The sequence below is a fragment of the Diadema antillarum genome, unplaced genomic scaffold (genome assembly GCF_040938485.1).
Source record: "Diadema antillarum isolate AM-2024a unplaced genomic scaffold, OU_Dant_1.0 seq00000047_RagTag, whole genome shotgun sequence".
Lineage (NCBI taxonomy): Eukaryota > Metazoa > Echinodermata > Echinoidea > Diadematoida > Diadematidae > Diadema > Diadema antillarum.
The window spans coordinates 549,215-572,910 of record NW_027271156.1 but is presented as its reverse complement, the minus strand read 5'-3'; the positions used below and the strand labels follow the sequence as shown (position 1 = coordinate 572,910).

At 38.2% G+C, this 23,696-nt stretch overlaps 1 protein-coding gene across 1 annotated transcript; it reads left to right on the top strand.

Moving 5' to 3' along the window:
- Nucleotides 1-1,444: 1,444 nt before the first annotated feature.
- LOC139725496 (ribosome biogenesis protein wdr12-like) lies at nucleotides 1,445-22,561 on the top strand. The gene is made up of 12 exons (XM_071636583.1): nucleotides 1,445-1,512; nucleotides 6,392-6,480; nucleotides 7,209-7,422; nucleotides 10,509-10,624; nucleotides 11,767-11,921; nucleotides 15,107-15,152; nucleotides 15,864-15,952; nucleotides 17,276-17,416; nucleotides 19,198-19,303; nucleotides 20,229-20,361; nucleotides 21,109-21,181; nucleotides 22,328-22,561. Exons 1-12 carry the CDS (start codon nucleotides 1,445-1,447, stop codon nucleotides 22,439-22,441), a joined length of 1,344 nt encoding a protein of 447 aa, XP_071492684.1. The 3' UTR covers nucleotides 22,442-22,561.
- Nucleotides 22,562-23,696: the final 1,135 nt, after the last annotated feature.

Genomic DNA, 23,696 nt, shown 5'->3' with positions numbered 1-23,696 from the left:
TATTCACAATCTCTAAATGTGTTATGAAGAGGTATTTTCATAATTATTTGAATAGGCCTAATTATAAGGTATATGTGATTTAATCTTAGTTGAGTTAACCATGTCTTCATGCATTACAAAATTTTTGCCGGTATACAAAATAATGTGATATAGACACATCAACTGAGAATAGGATATAGGTATATGGTGGTAGGATGTTAGGAACAGATTGAAATATAGGATTAGTATTAAGGCTTATTAATCCCAGAATGTGACTGTAAAATCTCTTACTTTTACTTTTTAAATTTTTTAATAAAATACACATTAGACGTTCTTAAATGGCTTTCTGGACGTTCTAGACGGTTATTAAAAGGTTCTCTAAACGAGTCTGGAAAGGGTCATAAAACTTTTAAAACGATTTATGAACGTTTTGACTGTTTTAAAAAGGTTTTCTGACGTCTATATCGTCCAAAAGGTTTTCTGCGGATCCTAAAAGTTTTGTAAATGTATAGGCCTATATGTATACTTTTTTCTCTTACATGTTTTTTTTTTCAACATTAAAAAAAAAAGTTTTTATAACGTCCATTTTAAACTTTTTAAATACGACAAAAAACCTTTCACAAAAAGACGTTCTGAAAACGTCCAAATAACGAACTTGGAACGTTTCAAGAACGATCAGAAAACGTCCAAAATGTTAGCTCGGTTGCTATCCTAATGTGTATAAATGAGAGAAAAAAATCAGGCAATAGAAGGACTGAAAGATCAATACTAAAATGAACTCCTATACCTTAACTGTGAAGTGAGAATCCTTAGTTATTTTATTCGTAAAGCGAATACAGCACTGCTTTCAAATACGCGTGACCAAAAAACAAAAACAAAAACCAACTACAACAACAACAACAAACAAACAAACAAACAAAAAAACTTACTTTTGAATTTAAAGGGATGATACAGTATTGGTAGAGCTGAGGATTTGGCTTTTAACTTTTTCAGAGATACCAAGAAACCACTTATGAAATAGTACAGAGCATGCCATTCTAAGAGGAATTCAAAGTTTATTTGATGAAAATTGGTTTTGGAATGGCTGAGACATCCAAAAACAAAGTAAAACAAATCGATTGTAATAAAATGTGGGTCCCACATTTTATTATTATAGCTCTGTTTTTGGTATCTCAGCCATTTCATAACCAATTTTCATCAAATAAACGTTGAATTCCTCTTGGAATTACATGCTCTTTCATATTTCATAAGAGGTTTCTCATTATCTCACCCAAAAATGTTAAAAACTTGAAGTTAGGTCTCAACCAAAACTATATGAGCCCTTTAAAATCGTTCAGCAGAACGAATGAAAACTGACGGATGACCGTGGATGACGTAAATATTCTCGCTCGCTCGGAGATGAAAACGGAAAACGCCACTACGATTCACTGAACAATAAAACAAAACAACAACAACATAGAAAAAAATGGCGTCGCACAGTGAAGACAACGTGGGAGCGTATCAACAAACTCGATTCTTCACGAAACAAGAACTGTAAGTTATGGTGCATTACACTTTCTAGTTAAGATCGTAGATCTTAGGAATTTTATTATAAAAATGATCATCTCACCATTAATTCTTTCTGGATATGCTTTGATAATTTCTGTCAAGAAGAATGCGCTCTTCAGACTTCAGCGTGGTCCCACGCGGAGCAACATGTGCTGTTTTCACTGCACTGCTATAAATCGTTTTGCGTCTCCAAATCCAATCACACCTTGACCGAAAGATCGGTCTGTATCTGGTCGTCGGGGAAAAGTTCCGCGGAGACTGCGTCTAGCTTGACGGATCCCTCCTCCTCCAGAGGAGAGCGATAATGTAAAAAAAATATAATAAATTTAATCCTAATTAATAAATAAAAGACTCCCTCTTGACAGACGGATCTTTCTGTCTAAATCACACACCTTATCAATATCAGTTATCACTAGTGTAACTGCGACCAGCAGCCCCATACGCATAGGGTATGCGTATGGTATGGGGCTGCTGGTCGCAGTTAACCTTATCACATGCTCACCGACCTACATTGTAGACAGAAAAATCGGTCTGTTTGAAGGATTTTTTGTTTTGTTTTTTGCTTTTACGGCTCTCCTCTGTAGACTAAACTAAAGTGACACTATACAAGAGTTGAAATAAACAACAACAACAACAACAACAACAACAACAACAAAAGACATTTTCACAACTATCGTTCGTTAGATTTCCAACATTTTTTTTTTGTGTGTATTCCAGCTAGACTGTGTTCTACAAAATATTTGTAATTTATACTCATAGCAGACGTCCTCAAATTTTGCGCCATGATCATTCGTGGCAATTTTCTGTGATGCAACATCGTAAATGTAACTTGATAATTCTGGTTCTGCAGTAACGTTAGGGAGCACTGCAGAGGTACGTGATATCGCACTGTGTTTGATGTGTCAAAATCGCTGTGTGAGGTGGGCAGCAATGACCTTATCACATGTTGCATTGTCACTTATACATAGTACCGCCTATTACTTTATATTTCTACTTCTATGGACAACATACAATGTATGGTACTTCTTAACTGCGACCAGCCCCAACACGCAGTGTTGGGGCTGCGCATTGTAGCAGACATGATCATGACAGGCGAAGTATAGCGCCTAAAAATCAATATGAAATCGCAAAAATTCTGCAATATGAAGACTTACAGGTGAAGATGTAATGTTGAAGACTGACTGCGTTCAACTTTTGGTTCTGGCAATAGTCCCTTTCTGCTCGGTTTGATGAGTTAAATGCGACTCGGTCGAGAGGAACTCGGGAGAACTACATCTTATACAGTCAATGGATTTGAGATTTGTGCGCATGCGCTGGCCGTCAAGTCGTGTAGCTTTGTGGCAAGGCCTTATCATACTGTTGGCAAACCCTCTCGCTGTATATTGCGTTGCTTTCTGGGTGGGTGCGCGCGCGCAGGCCTTGTCAGAAGGCTAAACGCATTGCGACTCCGCCAGCACATGAATATTTACGTGCGCAGTGTACTGCATACTGATTTCGAAAATGGTGAATGGGATGGGGAGCTAGGACTACGGACCCGTATATGGCCGTGAAAAAAACGTTTTTTCAAGATCATTGGACCAGTGTGAACAAGAACAAGGTGAACGAAGGGTATTAATTAGATAAGAATCTTATGTATATACTATAAAAGTACGTTTTTTCCTCGTGATATTCGAAACTTACGGAGGTGCGAAAATCTGTGACAGACTGTGTATGTTTTTCAAGCTTACCGATATAGCACTCTATTGACTCAGGACGCTCCCACAGTGTGTAACTGTGTATACGGAGCGTCCCGGGGTTAGGTACTTCTCATCAAAGCCTGTTCAGCAACTGCTTTTCAGCAACTGTTAGGAACACAAATAGCAAGAGAAGCTTGCCTGCTGCTCAGTGCATGGTAGTTCACGATGTGGGATCACCTTGTCTTAGTTTAGGCCAAGTAAAAAAAGATAGTAGTTTCTCGTCCGGGTTTTTTGAGCAAGGCGATGAGGGAGGTCCTTACTATTTGATATCTTACTATTTTTTCGAGGATTGTCAAAATGAAAGTAATATGTGTTTCTCGTCCGGTAATTCTGAGAAAGGTAACGAGAGAGGGCTTTACTATTTTCTATATCCAATTTATGAAATGAAATATCACTCTGGTAGCTGTGTAATGAGAGACCAGGTCCCAAGTGTATGTCTTGCCTGCACTCTGTGCATTGTCAAACAAATAGATTACTAGTATGTACCATACTTGAAATGAAACTTCATGCATGCAGAAATACATTTGCTTTTTCTTTCCACTACAGATGTCAAGGGAAAATGACCATCTTAATACTGGTATTTAGTGTTGTAAAGGCATTTCTGATACCAGTGTACTTGCAATTCTGATGTATTGTGCTATTAAATGAAACAGGTATAAAACATGTCTTTCAACAAAGAATGTACGACTGAAATAAATTCCATGATATTCAAAACACTGCTTTATTCATCATTGGTGTTTGTGACTTTTTGTGTCCACACAGCTGGTATGTATCTACATTTCTTCACAGTATTGTAGCACATTCAACTGGAAACTGTTGTACAATTGCAGATGGATGTCAAAATGATACTGATATGGCATTATAGCATTAAACATTCAAAGATGCTTCTTCATGTTCTAAAAAGACATTTGATAATCACTCATCATTTGGATGATGAATGATTGTATACCACACTGCGGATGATACGACTCACGGCCGTGTCCGTGGATTTACATCGTAAAGAAAAGTATCCCGCAGAAATACGAGACAAACCAGAATCCGTGGAAAAGTTATTTATTTTGTAGATACACCCATTTGATAATTCTACATTTGCTGAAAAAGCGCATTCATTTTCTCTTCAAAATAGAACAATAAATCGCCGTCGGCGATGCAACGTTACAGAGCAGAGTGTACAGGCTTCTACACATTTGAATGTGTTCATGCGTGCGTGCAGACAGCTGACAGACCTGGGTCCCGTTGCATCAAACTTTTTTAGCAACCTTAAAAAATTCAGGTTGGGATTTGCCCAACCTGAATTTTTTAAGGTTGCTAACCTAAGAATGTAAAATCCGTTGCATAAAAACTCTGGTTGGGAGCTTCCAACCGGAATTTTGTGATTTCAACCGGAAAAAAATCCGGTTGGAGTTTTATGCAACGGGCCCCAGGGGATGGTACTGGTGACCGACCCTGGACAGCTACAGACACGCGCACTTTGCCAATACGGTGTGGCACGGCTACCAAGGGGCCACTGCACCGGCACCGTTCCTTCCGACACTGCCCACACATGCACATAGTCACAATGACATGAAAAAGTATACAAACACAATACAATCCTCACAAGCATTTGTACAGTACAATTCATCCGCTTGAAATATGAGAAACAGGGAAAAATACGAACAATACGCGAACTATGCGTGGAATATCAGCGATTGATCGCAAAAAAAAAATGTTGCCGCTATCGCGTTCACGACTTACCGAGTGCGCTGTACATCACAGCTAGCCCAGGCCCGCCTGCGCCCATCCAACTACAGTTCGACTGCTTTGTGGGTCATTCCTTCTTGCCGATCGCGAGCTCGCAGTGTGAAATGCATGTGTTAATATACAAATGATGCACAGGATAGAGTGCGTTAGTGTAGGCGTATAGTGCACTCGAGGGTATTTACAATTGTGAAACATGCACGAGGCGAAGCCGAGTGCATGTTGCACTACATTGTAAATACCCGAGAGTGAGCTACGCCTCCACTAACGCCACGAAATAATCCTGTGCATCATTTGTTTTATAAAATGGGTCGAAAATTCGAAAACTAACAGCATTTGTCAGCGTTTTTCACGTACCTTTGTGGGTCAAGACGTCCGAGGATGTTTGTCCCAAACATTTACGCACGTCGCACTCGGAAATCCCGCACATGTAAGTACTGTACGTATAAGCGTATACGTACGCCACATGATTGTTGTGCACAAGAAAGGCCGGCTGGCAGCCCGAACGAGAAGTTGTTTACAGGATTGACAGCGCGTATGGTAGCGCGCGACGCACTTGTAACAACTGATTAAGTGCGCACTGCTAGTGTAAACATTGTGACGTCAGTGACTTTACGCTTTTTTGCAAGGCCGTGCATGATAGTAAAAATTAATGCACGCACACGTGACTCATTTCAGCGCTTCCAATTGGCTACATTCTTGAACCCATTTTATAATACATACGCACTACAGAAGCTACAGCTGTACTACAGCCAAGTAGAGGACGCAAGGCATAATTATAAATGATCCACATCACGATTGGTAGGTGAATTGTCGATTTTTTTTTCGGCGGCCGAAAAAACGGTAAATATCAAAAAAGTCGATGCGGCAAGTGAAAATCGATGCGGGCGGGGAGCGGGCTGGGACGAGAATTATGAATTTCTTGGTATTTTCAGCGCCATTTTGAAAATAGTAAATAGTAAATAGTAAAAAAATCGATGCGGCGGCCAAAATCGATGCGCGCGAGGACGAGAAACTGGTTTCTTTTTTTACTTGGCCTTACACAAATTTTCTTGCTGTAGAACCTTTAACCTAATTATTACCTCTGGGAACCAAAGAAAGACAGAAAAAAAGAATTCTACACCCTTACAACACATAAACAACATTTCTAAATTTAGTTTCTTTTATAAATTGCAATTCAGTTTCAATGGAAGACTGACATTTTCAAGTCCACACAGGTCATAACAAATATGCATTGCATTATAAGTGCAGATCAGTTGATAAGATTGTAATGGCAAAGAACTTTCATCTCAGGTAGAGCAGTCCTTCACTGATTAAACGTGGTCATTATTGCAGTGTCTAATGATTCTGTAATCTTATTCTTGCCTGTAACATTCTTGATCCTGCTGCAGATACCGTGTTTCTGATACCCCATTTTCTGTGCCGGCGAATGTGGGTGTCCCAGAACTCAGTTCTCTCATCAACAAGCTCCTAAATGAAGGTAAAATTCATTTTCCTATAATAATATTAAAAAATGTTGAATGTTATTTGGGGTTTTAAACTTTTTTTATTGCTTTTTTTTCATAGATTTATGCAATTTAAATGATACTTTTGTTCAACTGTCTAATCCTAGTACTAACAGATAGATATCCCAATATAACGATATTTTCCATTTTTGAATATGTAAACTGTCTAATCCTAGTGCTACCAGATAAATATCCCCAGGTTTCATCTACAAAATGTATGAGTGTGTATTAATTACATGCGAATTTGTGCATTAGGTGATGTACAGTGAACCGACACAGGTAGGTGTTGAAGTACAATTGTATGGACCAATTTCATTATCTGTTGAAGATGATGATATAAAATTGCATATTCTCATGCTCTAATCATTTGCTTCTGTCATATGCCATTGTGTGATATAGATCTCCATGATGTTTTATGATTTACTGTAAAACACGATATTTTCGCGGCATGAAATTTTTGCGAATTGGAGTCGATGGCTGTTTTTCGCAGCATAAAATTTTCACGAGTTGCCTCTAACATTCTATGTGTATGGTGTAGACAAGAACTTTCATGTTCATTTTAATTTTACAAATCTTGGCTCTCGCGAAATTAAATTGCACACAAACATTCCTCATTTTACAGTATTCTGAAGCGCTCTGAAAACAGATACATGCTACAAACTTTAGGTCATTGCATTGTCCTTTTTGTTTCACTGATGGACAGATAAGGCAGAGGCAGACATTCAGAATGTGGATTTTGACTTCCTCATCGATGGAGAGTTCCTTCGACTGCCCCTGGCCAGTCACCTCGAGGCTAGCGGCATCTCTACCGAAACAGTCGTTGAGGTGGAGTATGTTGTGAAGCAGGCTGCCCCTGAACCAGTGGGGAGCATTCTGCATGACGATTGGGTTAGTGCTATTCATGGATGGAATGACAGGTTAGTATAAATTGTGCAGTCTACATCCTCTTATAAGTCACAAGGCCCATGTCTTGAACCTTGAACTTTGAAGCATTAACACCTTTCAGCAGCTCCTTGGAACTATCCCGGGATGACAGAAGTGTTTTGCGTCAGTGAGAGGTGACATGGTGAGCAGGATGATTTTAAATGTCACTAATGTACAATTAACCCGTTGAGGACGGACTGATTTAGCTACAACACGCATTTCCCATAGACCCCTGCCTGAGTATACTCGGGACTCGTCCTCAATGGGTTAAAGTGACTGTGCATGGTGCAAGTAAAAACACATGCCCCTTTGCTTGGAGCATGTGTGACCCAACATTACAGGAGGTTCCAGGTTCTAACAGCTCAGGGAAAAAAGAAAAATTGTACACATCTGCATGTATGGTTGGGATTGGGATTACATACTTAGCTTATGGTCATGCCTTCCTATGTGTGTAGCTAGGAAAATTACATACACGTAGGTACGTGTAGTTAAGTATCCTGGTATTCGTATTCAAAATTCCAACCTAAATGGATGGGGGGGGGGGGGGGGGGAGGGGAGGAGATCTGCATGTTGGCATTTCACTGCTTATTAGCATCTGTGTGGAGAACGTGCAATGAATTCATCGGAGTTTCTGGCATACATATGAATTTGAACCTTGTCCAGATGTATAGACCTATTAAGTTTTAATCACACTATTCTTAATTGAATACAGTTGAAGGTCAGTGGTCAATTTCACCTGTTGTGGGTTTTCAAATTGTTTATACAATAACGACACTTCGGAAGGTTGAACAATGTAACAGAGAGACCATTCAACCAGCCGGATGATTTGATTGCACTACCGGTATACAAAAGTGTTAAAGATATACATGTATGTGACCCGCTACAACAAAAGGATCCGAAAGTTGGGGAAGGACAATTTTCTAAAAATGGCATGACATTATTCCCTTACTCTTCTACTTTAATTTCATATATAGCACAGCTTATAAAAATACTCGGTTGCGGAGATATTGATGATTTTATTAGCGCATGTCAAGTGGTTGAGGAAATTAGAGTTTGGAGAAAATCGCCTTCAAAGTTTTCCTTCTGACGCAGTCATGATCAAAGGGAGGCGAGACAGTTTTCACCGCTGGACAATAGAAGGCATGCTCCTAGCGACCTCCGCGATGTTCATTCAAGCTTAGCGCCAGCGGTCTACGCATGACCAATCAGTTTCAGGATGCCACGCACTGACCAATAAGATCACTTCACTCCCTCGTTGCTAGGGGCGGAGTCTAGCTGCGGCGCTAAAAATACAAATCTTCGGACACGTTTCTGTTACGTTGAAAGTCAGAAAATCATAGTCCAGAAAAACGCTGATTTCTTGCCTTTCCTTTGATCATTAACCCTAAAAAGACTGGGCTATTTTGGTAGCTCGAAAGACTGGGGGGGCCTAAAGGCCCCCCCCCCCCTTAAAGGGATAGTACAGTATTGGTGGAGATGAGAATGGGGCTTTTAGGTTTTTGCAAGAAACCAAGAAAACACTTATGAAATAGTACAGAGCATACCATTTTAAGAGGAATTCAAAGTTTATGTGATGAAATTCAGGTTTGGAATGACTGAAAGATCCAAAAACAAAGTAAAACAAAGCGATCGTAATAAAGTGTGGGTCCCACACTTTATTAGAATTGCTCTGTTTTGGATTTCTCAGCCATTTCAAAACCAATTTTCATCAAATAAATATTGAATTCCTCATGGAATCACATGCTCTTTCATATTTCATATGAGGTTTCTCATTATCTCACCAAAAAATTTTAGAAACCTGAAATTAGGTCTCAACCAAAACTATACGATCCCTTGAGCATCGCCGCGAAAATTTGCACAATGGTAGTGTGCGATGTAATCTACAAGATTTCTTTTCTTTTATTTTGATTAATTATGCTAATTTATGCGAGAAATCAGACTCTTTGATCTAAATCAGTAAATAAAATTCCAAAAGTGCTCATTTTTGGTCTAATTATTCTTTGTGGCATTCTTAGCAAATGTACTTGAAAAAAAATTTGGTATCAAAATTAATTTCTTATTTATTTTATTGTTTTATGAATTTCTTATGTATTTCTTTGTTTTTTCGACCGTTTGTTTTTGTTGTTTTTTTAACAAAATTTGTGGCAGACACTTTTTCAAGCATGATACTCCTAAAAACAAATTAATTTTAGCCATTGAGAGTAAAGATAAGCATATTTATATGAACCATGTGAAAAAACTCAATTTGCATTGACTTTGTACACAAAATCACATTTTTGAGCCATTTTCGGTGTCACATGCATGTACAAAAAGTTATGTAACTTCAGAACCGTACCCCCGGGCGTCACCAATTTTGTGTCAAAATGTGCGGGAAACTTGAAAGAAAAAAGTCCTAGAGCATCGCAGCGAGAGCATTGCGTGTTGCAGAGTAATCACGCGAAATGTAGAGGGGGGAGCCTTTTAGGCCCCCCCCCCAATCTTTTTAGGGTTAAGCTTCGAAATTTCAGCAGATGATAGATAAAACATTAGATTACAAAATTATGCCAAAAACAGAAATCCAATTGTTTTGACCAATTTTGATGATGTGACTTCAAACTCGATTTTCTCGGCTCAGCCGTCAACGACTTTAGGATCCTTTTGTTGTAGCGGGTCACATATTTAGTCCTGAGTTACATTGCATATCACATGCCAATACATTTTAGTATACACATCTATGGTCGACATACAGGTGCACATGTAAAAAAAAAGTGTATCATATTGTAATGTTTGAAATAACAACAGTTATTCTGTTATGTAGTCTATCCATATTTTTGATAATTACAAATGGACATTTGATAACTTTATGCGTTACCATCAAAGTTGTTTCTGAGCATTGTACATACACATCATAACAATAAACCAGCATTAGATAATGATGGTAATATGAAAATCTGTACAGCACTTGTGACCGAAGTTTTCCAAAATGAAGTGACTCATCCATTTTGTATGAATTTTGCTTAGAACTCCAGAAAAAAGAAGATGAAGATGATAAAAGCTTAGTATTTGTATTATGGTGAGTGTTCACTGTTTATCTCCCTAGAATCCTTACGGGTTGCTATGACAACGGCGTTCGACTGTGGGGAAAGAATGGAGAGAATGTTGCGACACTACAGTATCATACAGATCCTGTGAAATGTGTCAAATGGATCACAACAGGTGAATTGCAGAAACGAAAAATGATCTGCGGCATCATTTACTGTAAAATAAGGAATGTTAGCATGCATTTTAATTTTGCAAATTTTGTGAGAGCTAGGATTCGCGAAATTAAAAGGCATGTGAAAGGTCTTGTCTACACTACAGCACTGTATATGCACTGAATGTTAGAGGCCACTCGCAAAAAAGGCTGTCGGCTTCAATTCGAGAAAATTTCATGCTGTGAAAATATCATGTTTTACAGTATTAACATGTTTGCAGTCATCGAATGGATGCATGAATAATGAACCAGTTCCATACTAAATTCTGAAAGCACCATAGACTTAATACACAGACCACCAGGTTCCTGTAGGGCATGGGTTATAATGCTTGCCATCACTGATTAATCATACCCCACCGGCTGCTGTAGTAACTGCTCTCGTGTCAGTGTACAGTTTATACAATCCTCATTTTGAAGGGTCGACATCAGTCTTCCTTGTGCCACTTGTTTGTTCCCCATCAGTGTACTGATGATGTTCAGATATTTCAAGCCTCTGTGTGGTGTCATATGGAGATGGGCCTTCTTCCTGAAGTTTTATAAATACCTTGTTTCTATGGATGTTGTGAATCAAAAGTTTACAAGGAATTGTCGCCGTGACTACTAATCCACTGGCAAGGAATGAAGTGGATCAGAGGAGTGTAAACTTTCAGATACACAGCAAATTTTGAACAGTATCATTAAAGGTATTATTTACTAATTGCAGATGAAATGGAAAACCCTAGTTTTAGTGCTTCAAAATACATGTAGTTCTAAAATGTGACTTGGGGAGAGAAATGACCACTGAAAATGTTACTCAGTTTAATCAATGTTAAGTATAGTTAAATGTACAAAATGTGAACAGTAGTGAAAATAAAATTGTGTCTGGAATAAACTGGGTACAGTTGTGGTTAATTAAGAAAAATAATGACATATCTTTCATATTTTAGGCTTTATTCCAACATTTCATGGTAGGATTTTAGTGATACAACTGACCTACAAATGTGCATCAAATGTGATAACTCGAACATTTTTAAATCGCTGCTCCCGATGATAAACGGTACCTTTAATGGTATCAAGTACATATAATCACATCCTGTGATTATATTTTGCTCATTGTGCATTGTAGGTGGCTCTGAGAGTTTGCTTGTAAGTGGATCACATGACCAGACCCTGATCATTTGGGAGTGGAAGGAGGATGAGAAGCAAGCCAGGCCATTGCACACGTGTCGAGGACATGCAAAGAGTGTTGATTCAGTGGCAGTGGACCAGTCAGGAACCAGGGTGAGTTTTAACCCATAAGTAACTGAACCGCCCCAAACCACTCATCTTATTACTCCACTCCCTGAAATGTCCGAAACTGCCCGTCAGCATTTTTAGAGTTTTGTGCTTTACCATTGTTATTGTTTCCATTTGAATATATAATATGTATTTGGAAAGAGGTCAAAGGTCAACAAAAGTATGTCAGAATTACTTCTGTGACACACAAGTCTCTTGGTAAAGTCTTAATAGGCTTTCAAATTAACATAACTTATACACTGTAATAGAAAGAAATAAACATGTGAGCTATTTTGCATTATTCAGAAAGTTGTCGAAATGGGAGTATTATTGCTGTACCTTCTAGGGAACAATAGGCCATAGTATGTACGGAATCTCCAGTTGCTAAATGGTTACAGACTAACCTACATTGTAAGTAGCTCTCATTCGGTAACAAATAAGGACTGGTTCAGTTGTGCCAGTCATAGAGATCTGCAAGATTCAGCCATGTCATTCACAGAAATGACTTAAGTTATTATCAGCTTCAATGTTATACCATTCTTCTGTCTAGTTTTGTGAGGGTTATAATCAAGGGAATTGGAACTGTGAATGCACATCCATGTTTCCACATACTTCATTCCTCAGGGAAGCGGAATCGCAGTCAGCATGTGTTCAAAGAGGGAGATTATATCCTCGATTAAATACTAAAATGTGACTTCATCTGATCTGAAAACAATAGCATATATCAAACTAGAACCGGAATTTGTCAACACTGACAAATTAGGTGATCCGATCTCTTCGAAAATCAATGATATGAGTCCTGATCCAAATATTCATGACCATACAGGTTTCATCTGTGTTGACGGGACATTGGCCGTGTGATGTTTGGATTCTCATTTAGAAAAGGGAGTGAGACCTGCCATCTTTGGTACCGAATTCCGTATACACTAACGGAAATACAGAATGAAGTATATTTGACCTTTGACCTCACTTTGCACACCCAAGATGGCGTCTAAGCAAAAAGTGATTATTTTATGAAATGATTCTTGTAACATTGTCTTTGCGTGTGCAAAATATGGGAAAGATAGGACATGTATTCACCAAGATACAGGATGAAACATTTATGACCTTTGACCCTAATTTACATACCCAAGATGGTGTCCGATCAAGCAGTTGTTATTTTATGAAATAATGTACGTGACATGTACTAAACATGTGCAAAATATGGGATTGATAGCCATTGTTGTTGTTCATCTATTGCACAGAAAGTAGTAGAAAGAAAGAAAAATAAAGAAAAAATTATGTTGTTTTATAGAAATTTGAAGAAGCATAAAAAAATCAGAAAAAGATAAAGTAAGGAAAGGGAGATTAAGATTAGCTAAAGAAAAAGAAGAAAAAAAGTGTTTAAAAAATTAAAAAAAAAATATTGGCAGGGGTGAGCCTCGAACCAGGGACCTTAGGATTACGAGTCGGATGCGCTACGCAATGACCTATTTCATTCTCCATAGGCCCCGTGTATTAAGCAAAATGACGCTGCATCGAAGCCTCGTGCCATTTTCAACCAAGTTTTTCGACGTGATGCCGACATCGTATGAAAAAATGGAGGGCACAGTTACGATAGCCCAAAGTCTCAGCTACAACATACTAAAATCTGGGAGAAATTCACCGAAGCATAAGTGAGCTAGTGCTCGAAAAAAAGAGTCATGTCAATTTTCACTGCCAGAAAAACTGCTCTCCCATAGAGATAACACGTAAACTGGTCAAATTTGACAATATTACTTTCAATCCATTTTTACGAGGTGATGCCGTCATCCAATCAAAATGTTGTAATTATATTAATGAAAGATCATTTAATAAGCTACAACATAATGAAATCTGGGTGTAAATTGGCAAAGGATAAGTGAGATACGCTCGAGTGAACTTGAAATTTGATGACGTCATTTTGAAAATTTACTTTTTTTACTTTATTAAGAAATTTGATATCTTTTAATCATTTTTCCAGCTTCGCCAACCCATGAAATAACATGTACAACTCATCAGCTTTTAGAATATGTAAAGAAAATGGGGGGTCACCGTCCATCCTGACGAGTAAAATCGGGGTTAAAATTGGCGGTTTTTTGGCATTGTTGCACTGTATATCGCCATTGACGCGCGCGTGGAATTTCAACTTTGACGGGCCCGTATGACATCATATTGAGTCGGATTGACTTGAAACTTGGTAGAAATATTCCTTGACATTTCAGGCATCCGATAAGAGTGAGAAAACGGGAAATTTCTATTACATATGAGCTGTACGTGCGTATATGTGCGCGCGCGTACGCGTCCGTCCAATTTTTTCAATTTTTCAAAAAATGCTCCAAATGGTCTGAAACGTGTGCAATAAAAATTTGAGCTCGATTTGAGCATACAAATATTTCAACGCGCGCGTACGCGCACGTTTTAAGAGAAAATATGAATTCTGAGAAAATTAGTAGAATGCGCATAACTTGAATTATATGTGACGTAAATTTCATTGAAAAATTCCTTTCCATTAATGAAATATGATTGAGAATATGTTTTCATATAATGACGTCATAGTGACGTCACGGTCGACTGATCACAATGATTTTACTTGATCTGTCGTCTTTGGGACACGATACATATATGGTATAATTTTGGCATTGATAGGAAGAGTACTTTCTGAGCTAATCGAAACACAACTTTTGTCCAGAAAGGAAGAAAGAAGAAGAACAAAGAATCCGTACAGATACAGAAGGTGATCCGAGAGGATACTCGAATCACCTAATGATGGCATTGCATGATCCTGAATGACAAGATATTGCTTGTTGGGGCTCATCATGGTGGATTACAGTTTGATGAAAAACATTTAGTTATCATTCAATTCTGATCATGTTAATGCTATTAATAAATGTTATGATGACTCTGTACTTTGTGTAATTTTGTAATACTTGCTCTTTGTCCAGGAAAGGACATTGACTCTGGTTTGATGTAAAGATGCTCTTTTATCATGCAGATGAAAGCATGGTAGCAAGCTGTATTTAACTGTTTGTGCAAAGACATTTTTCAGCTTATTGTTTGCTGATGATTAAACACACTTGTGACTATTATCTGTAATTCACAGCCCAATTTTACTTCTTCTGAAAAGATATACATGTATAGGGAGAAAGCAACTGTTAAGCAATCTTGTGTTTATCATTGACTCATACGTACAGATATGCAGTGGATCTTTTGACAAGATGTTGAAGCTGTGGTCAGCTGGTGAGTTTGTGGCTTAGTGATTATCTATTCAGTTTTGATGTCATTTTTCAATAAAAAAAAAAATCAGCAGTTTAATGATTTAGAATTTTCTCGAAAGAGATAGTTTCATTGAGATGAATGTTGTGTTTCATATTTAAAGAGAAATGAAAACATGGATATCTTTACTCTAGATTTTTGTTTCTTGTTTTGACAGTACAATTGTGGGTTCACTTGGTAATGGCTTTGCAGTTAGTACTAATTTCTTGTAAATTGTTGATTCATTAAAACATTAAGTTAATTCTAGAATGAATCAGTTACTGTAAAACGAGGAATGTTCGCATGCAATTTAAATTCGCGAATTTTATGAGCGCCAACATTCGCAAAATTAAAATGCACACGAAAGTTCTTGCCTACACAATATGCATTGGATGCCAGTGGCAATTCATGAAAATTTCATGCTGCGGGAATGGCCGTCAGCTCCAATTCGCAACATTTTCATGCCGCGAATATATCATGTTTTATAGTATCCTTTTTAAACCTGTTCTTGTTTATCACCATAAAATCTATTGTATGTGAATATGGCACCCCCTGACTTTTAGCATGGAGAAGAAGGGGGATGGGGGGAAATCAAAATCCACATAATTCTTGTATTTACTGTATCATTCAAGACAAGGAAATCATATTATGCTCCAAATCTTGTCACTTTATTTTTCAAACATTGAAAATTCTCAGTACCAAGTTCAGGTGAAGAGGAACCTCCAGAAATCCAGGAGCAACAGAAGAAGAGGGCAAGGAGAGATGGCTCAGCACCAATCATCAGGGTCAGTTACATATCTTAAAGGCACATAGTCCCGGTAGTGTAGAGGGCGCTGTTGATGATACTGCTGATCACCGTTAGCATTGATATGAAGATTGCCAAAGTTGAGCTGTCATCAAGAGTAAAGCACGTAGGTGTTGCTATTAAGTAACGTTGCCCTCGTTGTCTTCTCTGCGCATCACGCAGTCTGTAGTAATGCCAGGGTGCGTGCATATGTGCTTCTTATTATGACATCACAAAAGAAGTTTGCTAAAGCTGTCATCCCCACTCAGCCGAATCATGAGCCGAACTGTGATCGGACCACTGACTACAGTGGATCGGACTTTTTCGGACTTGGGGAAGTGAGCCACAGCGTAAGCGCTAAAGAGGAGTCAATAGCGTAGGTCTCTATAGGAAACTTGCGCCGTGCGCCCTCGTACGCAGTTGACTAAATGTCCGGGACCATGTGCCTTTAACCTGTTGGGGACGGACTGATTTTGCTATTACATGCATTTCCCATAGAGACCCGCCAGAGTATTCTCAGGACTAGTCTTCAACGGGTTAATTTCTATCTGTTTTCTTGACAAAACACTCTGGTTTTTAAATGCATAATGCAAGCTGCCAAACTTTTTATGTGCATGATAGCATGATTTGCTCTGCCTAATGCAAGCTGCTACCTCTTGAGTAAATGACAGTATATTTCTCTTAAACACTTTTCTTTTCGTTTCTAAATGTTGATCATCTTTCCTAGTTTGATTTAGCTGATGTTATTCGCATTGATTTTTTTTTTTGTTTCTTCTATAACATCACGTTTGCCACCATACAAAGGAAGGAATTCTGTTGTGTAAATGTTTGATCCTGGCAATGATATAGGTGGTATATTGTTTGCTCATTGATTTTATTTTCTCCATTGATTAATGATTGATGAGGTACAGGTGTTATTGTTCCAACATACATCTGTTTTCATTTCCAAAAGAAATGAAAAAAAGAAAGAAAAGATGTAGACATGCCTAAGAAGGAGTTCTAGTATGTTTAAAGTTGCTCTGTCTGTAAAACAGGGAATTTGATAGCTTGTTAAGGCAGAGTGGAATTGTAAACTGAGTGAAATATATTGATTGAATAAACAACTGTTCTTTTTTAACCCACAAACCCCTAATCATCACAGTTCATGATCCCCTAAATTAGTTTCATGAATGATTAGTGATATTTAGTGGTTATGTCATCATCAGATTAATGCTGTAAAAGTTTTCCAACTACTGATTACTACTGTAAATGCATACATGCATGTTTGTCTGAATTTATGAATATGTACACGCTTGTATACATTACTATATGTGCTCTATTTTAGACACCAATAGCTACACTGGATGGGCATAAGGAGGCTGTATCTTCAGTTGTGTGGACCGGCAGCCATGAGGTGTGCAGTGCATCATGGGATCACACGATACAGCTGTGGGACGTTCAGCAGGGCACCACCACAGCAACCCTGGTGGGTGTGATGTGAACAGGGATTGATAGAGGGAGGATAGAACTGTTCATAGTGGTTAGAAATAAGCTGTGCCAACCCTTTATAAACCCATAGTTTAAACCATGGACAAAGACCGTAGTTTTGTATGGGGCGCCAAGTGTCGCATGGCCTATTTCGTAACAAATCAGTCATTTCGTTGACGAAATGACCATTTCCATAATGAAATTATCATTTCGTCTATGAAATGCAAACATTTCATAACGAAATGTTAGACGAAATGGTCATTTAATCGACGAAATGACTAATTTTCCAACGAAATAGGCCATGTGACCCTTTGCGCCCCATACAAAACTACAGTCTTTGCCCATGGTTTTAATAATCTATGGACAAAGATTGTACCACTTTCGTGAATTCGAGCCTATGTGTCCAGCCACTTTCCCTTCGTTCTTATTGGCTTTCGGTGGCTCCCTTTCTCAACTTGTCCTTGCAATCAGGCCTAAAAGTGTCTCAGTTTAACAAGGAGACTGTGGTGAAACACTAATGATTATGGGGATTTTGATGATGTGCTGGCAATGTAAAGGCCTGTTCACACTGCTGCCAATATTCGCTGCTACTGTAAAAGCTGTCATTTTCGTGAGGATTTACTTTTTCATGAATTTTGCGAATGACGGTTGGGCTGTGAATTTACCAACATGCAAAAATATCACAAGCGGACAGGAATTAGTGCAAGTGATAACCAGCAAGTAAGGCACAGTAAAGGTTAATTGTTGCATGGCTTATTTGGTCTTTCCTATCAATATGTCAAAGTCTCTTTGTCATGAATCTATAACAGCTGGTGTGTTACACTTAAACTGCATATTGGTGTGTGCACAATTAAAAAAAAATACACCAAGTTTATGGCATACGTTGATTTCATAGAGTGATTGTTATATGAGACCGGGTGTTGAACTGTGCAGCTGTCATTATTGATTTGGTTATTTAACACGCTATATCGCAGAGCCCGTATATTGTTCTAGTTTGTGAACAACATCATACAGAATCCTATGAAGACCTTGCATCTCAAAGCCATCAATATTCACCCAATGAGATAATATAGTTTAAAGAAGAGATCCTCAGCTTTGATTTACACCCTGTTCTCAAAAATTGAGCATACTCATATTATGTTCATATCTATTACCATAACTGATATACATGATCAAAATTACATTGCCAAGGAAAGTTACCCTACAGAAATAGAGCTAGAGCAAAGGTTAAAGGGTGTATTAAAGCATACCGACTCCCTCTTCTATGTGTGCAAAAAAAGAAGAAGAAGAAAGGCAATGCTGTGAAGAGGTTGTTATCACAATACTGTGCATACGTGTACCTGCTAAGGCACTTTCGAGCCATGTGCAGTGTAAATGATAACGGTCAAGTGTAAATGCTACACCTGATAGTGATTTGAATTTTTAAAAGGTTTTCATTCACACTTTAAAATCATGTGCCTCTTTGGAGAAAATTAAGCGTTACCACACAAGACCATTGAAAGATATGTGTACAAAACTGTTGCAAAGAGAGATTAATCCTTTAAAAAATGCCATAGATGTAAAAGGAACATTTACTGACCCTGACACACATCTTTCCCGGTTTACAGTACTTGGAAAATGACCCATGCAACTTCTTTTGATTCAAGTACATTGTATTGTGATGTGTCACTGATCACATAGAAGATAGAACTGATGCATAAGATTTTTCCAATTTGAGAAGTCATGAAAAAGGTCATTGAACGAAATGCAATGTTTGATTCCCGATTGTTCTCTCTCCAGACCGGCACCAAGGCTTTCCTGAGCATCTCGTACTCCGCCCTGAGCGGTCTCCTGGCCAGTGGCAGTGTAGACAGACACATCAGGCTTTGGGACCCGAGGTCAAAAGGTGCGGCATTCTTTCGCCCTTTTTTTTTTGCACCCAAAATAGAGATACTACTTACAGGCATTTTTGCAGATGAAACAATAACCCAGGTGCCAGTATTAGTGCTTTAGTTCTAAAAATGTGAGTTAGAGATAGAAACAATCACTGTAAAAATTTGTATCCGTATAATCGATGTTAAGTACTGTTGAATACACAAATTATGAACAATAGTTATGATAAAAATGTTTTCAGACTATACCTTCTACAGTTATTGAGAAAAATACTGATATCTCCTTTAATTTTTTAGGCTTTCTTGTGAAAATTTTATATGGTAGGATATTTTGTGATACAACAGACCTACACATATGCATCAAATGTGATATCTTGAACATATTTTAAATCACTGCTCCCAGAGGTAAACAGGACCTTTAACATTCGGAACACAAATAAAATGAGAGCACTCTGCAAGTCAGTCAAAAAATGCTCTCTCAGCCTGTGCTAGTGTTAACGGCTGGTTGTGCAGGTAATGTAAGTCCAGATTCAAGCAATTAAAAAAAGAGAGTATATGACATAGATACAGTTTGTATAGGAACACTGTCTCATCAATTTCTGATGAATGAACAGTTTGGCACTGACTCCTTGCAACCAGTTTGTACATACTGTTAAAGCAGAAATTTTCATGTGCATGAAGCTTTCATGAATTTTGCGCGAGGCCAAGAATAGCAAATGCAAAATGCATGTGAAAGGTTTTGTCTACACATTGCATTGAATATCTGTTGCAGTTTGTGAAAGTTTCATGGTGCAAAAAAAAAAAAGAAGACATTCAGCTCCAATTTGTTTGTCGTTTTACAGCATATGACTGAATGAATGAGTGAATGAATGACTGAAAGAACAAATGATCAAACAAACAAAGTGAAAATACATGTATGTCCTTACCATTTGTCCGCAGAGGGCTCTGTTGTGAAATCATCCCTCTCTCACCACCATGGTTGGGTGTCGTCAGTTCAGTGGTCTCCTAGCAACAGTAATCAACTCTTATCAGGGTCATATGACAAGGCTCTCAAGCTTTGGGACATCCGAAGGTACATTAATTGTGATTGCTTGTATTTTCATTTTGAAAGTTTTTATAGAACATACTTTAGGAAGGAATAGTTTGTGACTGATACACACTATGATTTGAAAGAAACATTTTTTTCTTTTAACAATAATTTAGTCAAACATTATTTTGAAAAAAAAAAACAACAACAGAAAGACACTACAGATATTTTTTGTGTGTGTACATTTGTGTGTCCATGTCTTTCATAAAGACATGCACATGTAATTTTTTTTTTTTAAATTTCCTGTGCTAATTTTTCATAAGGACATATTTGTACTGTAGCTCATGTTGTACATAAATGTTTGTACACAAGGCCCACCAGAGATGAGATGAAAATGTGTGGAGATCCCAACTATTTATGAATTGGAAATGACATGCTCATAAGTAACTTCAAGTTTAATGTCCCCCATTAGCATGTCTTCAAAACTACTTGGGCGACCTTCAACATAGTGAGGCAAAGTTGCTTTGGGGTAGGCCCAATTTGAGTGGCCCTTTCTAGATGATGGTTTTAAAGCAGGTTCATGCTGGATAGTGTGATATTTAAAGTTAAAAAAAAAAGAAAAATTGCCAATTGCATTTGCTTTGCACTATATATATATATGTATACTCCTTAATCATGAGGACCCTTTAAATTTGTGTTGTTTTGTAGTCGAGTTGTTTTTGTGGAAGGGCATATTTAGCATTCAAGTGTCCAGTCTGCTATATTTCATGCATTGTTATTATACCACCGCAGCCCGAAGGCACCCCTCTTCAATATGACTGGCTTAGACGAGAAGATTCTTGCAGTTGATTGGTCAATACCGGAAGTAAGTCGCCCATTGCATTCTCCTACTGAAAACTACATCATTAACCCTAAACAGGCCGGGCTTTTTTGGGTGTTCTGTGGCCGGGGAGGGGTTGATTCAACCCCCTTGAGATCTCAGCCGCCGATTGCGCAATCGCCATGAAATTTGGCACATGCATTACCTGTGGTATAATCTACCAAACTATACAAAAAGAAATGGAACTTTTTGTCATAATAATTAATTATGCTAATATATGCATAAAATCATACATTTTGCTCTAAATCAGAAATTAAAGCTCCAAGAATCCTAATTTTGGGTGAAAACATTCTTTGTAGCATTCTCGACAATGTACTTGAAAAAGAAAATTTGGTATCAAAATTAATTTCTTATGTATTTTATTGTTTTATGAATTTCCTTATGTATTTCTTTGTTTTTTCGACCTTTTGTTTCGTTTTCTTTTTTCCGCAAAATTTATGACAGAACCTATTCAAGCATAATTATGCTAAAATTAAATTAGTTTCAGCCTATGAAAGTGAAAATAATCAGATCTTTATGAATAAGAAGAGAAAACTCCATTTGCATAGACTTTATACACAAAATCATGTTTTTGAGCCATTTTCAGTCTGACAGGCATGTATAAAACGTCATGCAGCGTCGTAACGGTATGTGCTATTTTAGCGAAAATGGTGTCAAAAGATGTGCGAGACTTGAAAGTAAAAAGTCAGCAAATGACGCGGTCAAAAAAATTTCGCGTGGTGGAGTAGTCGCGAAAAATGTTGAGGGGGGTTGATTTAACCCCCCCCCCCCACCCCAGCCTTTTTAGGGTTAAATACTCAATGATCCTCTCAGAATGTTTAAATTTCAGCACAAGACTGGTGAAATACACTGTATATGTACATAGTAAACATGTCTACAAGTTCCAGTGCTTTTTTCTTTCCCTCTTGCTTGTTCTGCTCTTCTATGTATGCCTATTGTTTACCAGTAGGTTTTCTTGAGTTAAGCTACAAAAGAGAGAAATTTGAAATACCATGCTTTACTGGATTAGAGTGACAATAGTGCACATAATGCTACAAACAGGTTATAAATGCATGCATGTAATAAGCGCACCATAATCACCTTCTGAAAAGTAACTTCTTTTATCACCTCCTCTGAAATTAATTGATGCAGCTGCTGCTCTGCGGAGGTGCAGATAACTGTCTGCACATGTTCAGCACGATGGAGGCTCTGTCAGCTGCCAAGTCGGCGGGGTCAAGTTCAGAAGAGGAGGCTTCGGGGCCCTGAGCTTTGCGTTTTGGTCATTATACAGTATGGACAACTGATGGACAATTCCCAGATGGGGCAGGCGTTTGCTTTGCGCAATCACAAATGGAGGATACTTGGTGTACTTGGATTTGACTGAAAAGCTCCAGCTAATGGTTGGAATCAGTGGACTCTAACAGAAATGACTTCACTAGGTGATGTTAATGGAAGCAAAGCTGTGAGCACTATTTTGTGTTTGATAATGATGGAGGGGGGGGGGGGGGCAGGGAGGGGATGGGACAAGGGGTTATTTTAAGGAAGAATGTTTTTGAGGCTGCAGTTAAGTGTCAATTGTAGCTTTTGTTCCAGAACTTACCATTTTTTTTTCCACTGATCAGCACATCTCGTGTACTTTCTATGTCAACCATCACGATACTACATGTACATGTACACTGTATTGTCATAATGTGCAGAGACTCCAACCCCAAGCACCTTCTGATCTGGAGATTCTCCCGCCTGAAACCCCTCGCAAACGGGAGACTCCAACTTGATGTGCTCGAAGCGCTAAGTTCCTTGTTGCCGGGGTCCAGCTCTAGGGTTCTAGATGTTATCTCATGCTATCTAAGGCTTATTTTTCAGCATACGATGACACAAAGTAAGAAATCATTTCAAGCGGGAGAAATTAAATCTTAAGCGGGAGAACAGGAAATTTTGCAAAAATGGGCTTTCAGCGGGAGATCTCCCATCGAAAGTGGGAGAGTTGGAGTCTCTGAATGTTTGAAATTGCATTATCATACAACTAGTAATCTGTACTGCATCACAGCACATTAAGTGCAACCCAAAAGGAATTTGTGCCTCTTGTTGTAGCAGCAGTCCACCAGGCTACACATGTGACCAACATGTTGCATGCACCAGCAAGTTTGCAGTTCCACTTTCCGCATGAGCAGAAAAAAAAAGGTCATTCATACCAGCAGGCACATTGGTTTTTAAATTCACTGGGATAAGCATCTATGATGTAATGATTATTCATGTAATCCTTATAAATGCTGCTTGACAGCACATCCACCTGACAGCTAAAGTGTATTTGGCAATATCAATAGAAAGAGATTGTTGACAGTACTACATTCAATGCAAAATAATGAAATGGATGCTCTCCCAAGTTTTAATTGATATGGCTCATTCTGGTCATCTGGTATGCAAGTTAATTTTTTGCTTGAACAGGATTGGTTACATAAAGCTTTTGCATTATGTCGCTCAGAAAACAAGTGAAGTGCTCCTAACCGACTGAGAAAAAAGA